This window comes from Myotis davidii, unplaced genomic scaffold, assembly GCF_000327345.1.
Source record: "Myotis davidii unplaced genomic scaffold, ASM32734v1 scaffold211, whole genome shotgun sequence".
In the NCBI taxonomy this organism is placed as follows: domain Eukaryota; kingdom Metazoa; phylum Chordata; class Mammalia; order Chiroptera; family Vespertilionidae; genus Myotis; species Myotis davidii.
In genome coordinates, this window is record NW_006282523.1 from 1,475,030 (window position 1) to 1,479,662 (window position 4,633).

The 4,633-nt window shown below is 64.5% G+C and overlaps 1 protein-coding gene across 1 annotated transcript in view; it reads right to left on the reverse strand.

Annotated features, from left to right (window-relative positions):
* Positions 1 to 1,863: 1,863 nt before the first annotated feature.
* Positions 1,864 to 4,633, reverse strand: part of CD7 (CD7 molecule) — a 4,860-nt gene continuing 2,090 nt past the window's right edge. The window contains exons 3-5 of the mRNA XM_015559902.1: positions 3,194 to 3,989; positions 2,887 to 3,020; positions 1,864 to 2,446 (exon numbers count right to left, since the gene is read on the reverse strand). Coding sequence (XP_015415388.1) covers positions 2,339 to 2,446; positions 2,887 to 3,020; positions 3,194 to 3,989 — 1,038 coding nt within the window. The 3' untranslated portion in view covers positions 1,864 to 2,338. The remainder of the gene's footprint in view (positions 2,447 to 2,886; positions 3,021 to 3,193; positions 3,990 to 4,633) is intronic.

Genomic DNA, 4,633 nt, shown 5'->3' on the forward strand with positions numbered 1-4,633 from the left:
CTGGGGCCGAGCCTGAGGCTGGGAATTGAGCTGGGCCTGGCCTGCGGGTGGCTGTGGTTGTGGGGGTCCATGCTGACTTACCCACTGGCTGCCTGATTTATGGGGTAAGGTGTGAGAAACACAGAACTCAGGATGTGGTCTCAGCTTGTGTGATTGTGAGCAGATGGGGCTCGGAGGATGGGGCTGCAGAGCTGAGCGGGCCGGGGGCGGATGTGCAGCCAGTGGGGGTGTGAGAACTAGGGGGGTGCTACAGGCCCAGCAGCCTTTTCCTGCACCCCGACTGCAGCCCCCAGCCCAGCCGCACTGCAGCCTCACAAAAACCTCGCCTCCTCTGTGGCGAGGCAGACGGTGCGGGCGAGGAGAGGCCTGGGGGAGGGGCCGTGGGGCCCGGACAGTCTGAGAGAGGCCCAGTGTCTGGCTGAGGCTCCGCTCCTCCTCAGGACTCTGGGTGCTCACACCCGAAGGCGAGGGCTGCACCCCTCCTCTCGCCCAGCCCAGCCGGCCTTGGCGAGGGCCTCATGGGCAAAAACGGGGCATGAACTCAACCTGACAAGTTCAGGAGAGGCCTGGAGGCGGCCTTTGACCTCAGAGACCAAAGCGGCCACACAGGGTGGTCTGAACTGACAACCTCCTCCCTGGCAGTGAGTCATGGGGAGGCCGGGTCTCCCTCGACAGGTTGATCTGCCCCAGAACCTGTTGTCTCTGCAACGAAGACGTCCAACCTTCCACCCGTGACCCTCTTCCAGGCCACAGGCCAACCCGCTGCCCAGGGACGGGTCCACGGAGCCTGGCTGCCGTCTCGTCCCGAACACCATCCCCAGGCCTCTGAGTGCTCGTTGCTGACTGTCCGGTACCCACCGGCATCAGAGAAGCGTTTTCCTCTTCCTTTTCCTTTTTTGTTCTTGTTGTTAATCCTCACCTGGGGATACTTTCCCATTGATTTTTAGAGAGCGTGGAAGGGACGGGAGAGACAGGGAGACATCGATGGGAGAGAGAGAGACAGCGACTGGTTGTCTCCCGCACATGCAGTCAAGGTACCTGCCCCGACCGGGATTCGAACCCGGAACCTTTCAGTCCATAAGCCGGCCGACGCTCTGTCCACCGAGCCAAATTGCTAGGGCTCTGCTTTACTTCTCGTCCAGCCCAGGCGTCTCCCTGCCCCGCTCTCTCCCACCGCCCTGACCTCACCGGCGGTTTCAGGGAGCCCCCGTCCGTCTGCGCCTTTGAATCTGACGTAGGAGACGAGAGCCGAGCGCATGCCCTTCCCTGGCACGTGTTCTCAGTCCGTGGAGACCTTGCTTTCCAGCAACTGTCATCAGTTTGGCTCCAATAAACTCGAAAATTCTTACAGGTTTGGACGTTTCTTACGTTGGCAGCCTCAACCCTTGTGGGTCCCACCAGGGCGTCCAGAACCAATGGTTCTCCTGGGCCCCCGGCCGCCCTCTCTCCCCGAACCCGTCTGGGGGGGCTCACTGCCCGCGGCCACCCTCGTCCTCAGCCGCAGGACAGCTGCCCTCGTGGGGTCACAGGGCTCCTGGCCTCCCACCCCCACCCCGAGCCCATGGGCCAGCTCCGTGGTGCCGGGCGGAGGGTGGACCGAGGGTGCCTGTGTCCCCTCCTGGTGACCGGCGTGGCCCAGGAGGAGGCCTGAGGGGTGCACAGCGTGAACTTGTTGGGGGGGGGGAGGGCTCTGTGCAACCAGAGGAAGGCAGTGAGTTTGTAGCAGAGAACAGATGAGTGTGTCATTAATTTAAAAATGCCATTTCCAGGACTCTGCGTGTGTGATGCTTTTATTTTATTTCTTGGCCAATCCTCACCAGAGGACATTTTCCCATTGATTTTTAGAGAGAATGGAAGGGAGGAGGGGAGAGAGACATCGATGGGTTGCCTCCTGCAGGGGCCCAGCTTGCTACTGTGCCTGACTTTGCACCTGTGATTTCACTCGGTTTCCTTCGCCAGCCCTTCCCGCTGCAGGAGCCCAGCCCCGGCCCTGGCTGCTCGGACCGAGCCCCCTGTGCCCGGCGGACTCCGCCTCCTCGCTGTTTGTGGGGCGGCTCCCTGGTCTCGAGGAGCCAGGTCTGGTTGAGAGGGGACCCTGGAGTCCAGGAGAGGAGAGAAGCCCTTTGTTTCTGGCAAGCCTGGGGCAGGCCAGGTGTGCCCGCTGCCTGAGCCCAGCTGGTCCCTGTGAGGGGAAGGGCGGCTTGGTCTCTGGCGGCTCCCAGGGGCCGGGGGCAGTCCACGGGGTGAGCAGGGCAGCCCTGAGGGTGCGAGGCAGGCACGGAGAGCTTCCTGGAGGAGGTGCCAGGAGCAGCGCGGGGCAGAGGCCCGGGGGCCTGGCTCACTGGTAGTGGTTGGCGATGGAGATGGTGTCCCGGCGGCTGCAGGACATGTCTTCATAGATCACACCGGCCGTGCTCCTGTCCCGCGCGGGGCATATGTTCCTGATCTGCAAGGGAAAGCCTGTTTCTGCAGGCAGTGGGGCGGGCGGGGGCGAGGATGGCCGTGACCCTGCCCCAAGGGACCGTGTCAGGGAGAAAGGGGCCTGTGCTGGCACCGGGGCCCAGGTGCCCACCTCCCCGTCCACTCCCACCTCGGACAGGTCCACACAGGCTCACACACCGATGTCACGCTCTGCACACGCACACACGCTCGGTCACACCTGGGCTTCACCCCTTAGACGCCGACCAGGACAGGCCCAGCCCCTGAGCATCCTGGTCCCCGAGTCCTTAGGGCTCCTGGTGGCTCCAGTCCTGGGGTTCCTCTCCCACCGTGGTCCTGGGAGCCCCCAGGGGCCCCGAGGGAGGTGACACGTAGCCCCTTTTCTCCCTTCCCTGCTCCCGGGGCAGCCGGCTTGCGGGGACAGTGACCGTGAGGGGTCACACTGACCTGTCTCCTCTTCAGCACACACATGGCGGCCAGGCCCAGCACGATCAGGAGGCAGCCCAGGGCCAGGACCACGGGGAAGGTGAAGCTGGTCAGCTGAGTCCCGGGGCAGGCGCTGGCCGCTGGGGACAGTGTGTCTGGGAAGAAGTGGGGAGAGTCCATGAGAGCCTTCAGGATGCGGGTGCAGGTCGGGGGGGGGGCTCCCCAGTAGGGGCGAAATCCAGGAGGCTCCCTGGAGGAGGCGGACTGAAGCTGGAGGAAACAACTCCGAGTGGAGGGAAGCGGCCCCGAGGGCGGGCGTGCTGCCTACCTGTCACCACCAGCATGGTGCCGGCGCCCCAGCCCTGCCCGTCCTTCGCGATGGCCTCGCAGAAGTAGGTGCCACTGTCCTCTGGCCGCAGGCGCTGCATGGTGATGGTCAGGTTGTCCATGGTCCCCGAGAAGAGGACGCGGCCCTGGAACCGCTCATCCACAGTGGGGGTGTTCTCGTCGTCGTAGTACGTCACCTTCTGCATCTCCAGCAGGTGGCTCTGCCTCAGGTGGACCCCCAGCAGGGTCCCGTTCACGTGGACGGAGCAGGTGATGTTGATGGAGCCCCCCTCTGGGGTGACCGTGTAGAGGGGGGACTGCCTCACCTCTGCAGGGAGGACCCGCACTGTGACCGCCGGCCAGGCTGGAGGGGCAGCCCCCGCTCTGCAGGGGACGGTGGCAGGGAGAAGGGCCACAGACTCGTCCGCACAGGCGAGGCCCCTTGTGGGAGCCTGAAGCTGCTCCAGGCACCAGCACGGGGGAGGGGGGTTCGGGTCTGGGTTCTGAAGGGCCCCTGGGGGTGTGCAGTGGCCTCTCCTGCCAGGGTCGGGCGGGGGCAGCTGGAGCTGGGCTTTCTTTCTTCCGGAGCAGCCGGCTCTTTGCAGGGCACCCTGATTCCCCCCCACCCCCCGGCTCTCCACCGGCTCTCTCTTAGATGACAGCCCAGGGCCCGGCCGGTAGCTCTGCTGACCACAGGGTCGTCCTGGTACGTCAAGGTTCCCGGTTCGATCGCAGGGCAGGGCACGCACAGGAATCAACCAATGCGTAAGTGGGACAGCAAGTCCATGTTTCGCTCTCTCTCAAGTCAGTCAATAAATTTACCATTGTAAGTTAAATGGCAGTCCCCAGGATAGCCAGAGAGAGGAGCGCAGACCGGCTGCCTCCCGCACGCGCCCGGACCGGGAAGCGAGCCACCACCTTTGGGTGTGTGAGACGATGCTCCAACCAGCTGAGCCCCCGCCTGGGGCGACACAACCCTCTGTAACGGGGTCCAACCCGCAGGAGTCGGTCAAATCCTGCCACTCTGGGGGGCACGGGGTGGTGCCTGCTAAGCCCACCCGCCCCTCGGGGAACTGGTCTCCCCGTCCTGCTGCAGAGCTGCCCCGTGTCTGGTTGAAAAGCGAACCAGGCCCGGCCGTGTGCTCAGCGGGTGAGCATCAGCCCAGGAGCCAGGCCACAGTTCCGTTCCCGTCGGGGCACAGGCCCGGGTGGCGGGCACGATCCCCAGTGTGGGGCGTGCAGGCGGCAGCCGATCAGTGATCTCTCTCATCATGGATGTGTCTCTCTCCCTCTCCCTGCCTCTCTGAAAGCAACAAGAACACACACTAAAAAGCAAAAAGCTAAATGACAGCCCCTCTGCGGGGCGCTGGCTCCCTGGAAGGACCAGACCCCGAGGGAAGACACAGGACGCAGCGCCTGGCGACTCGGCGCCCAGCAGCCT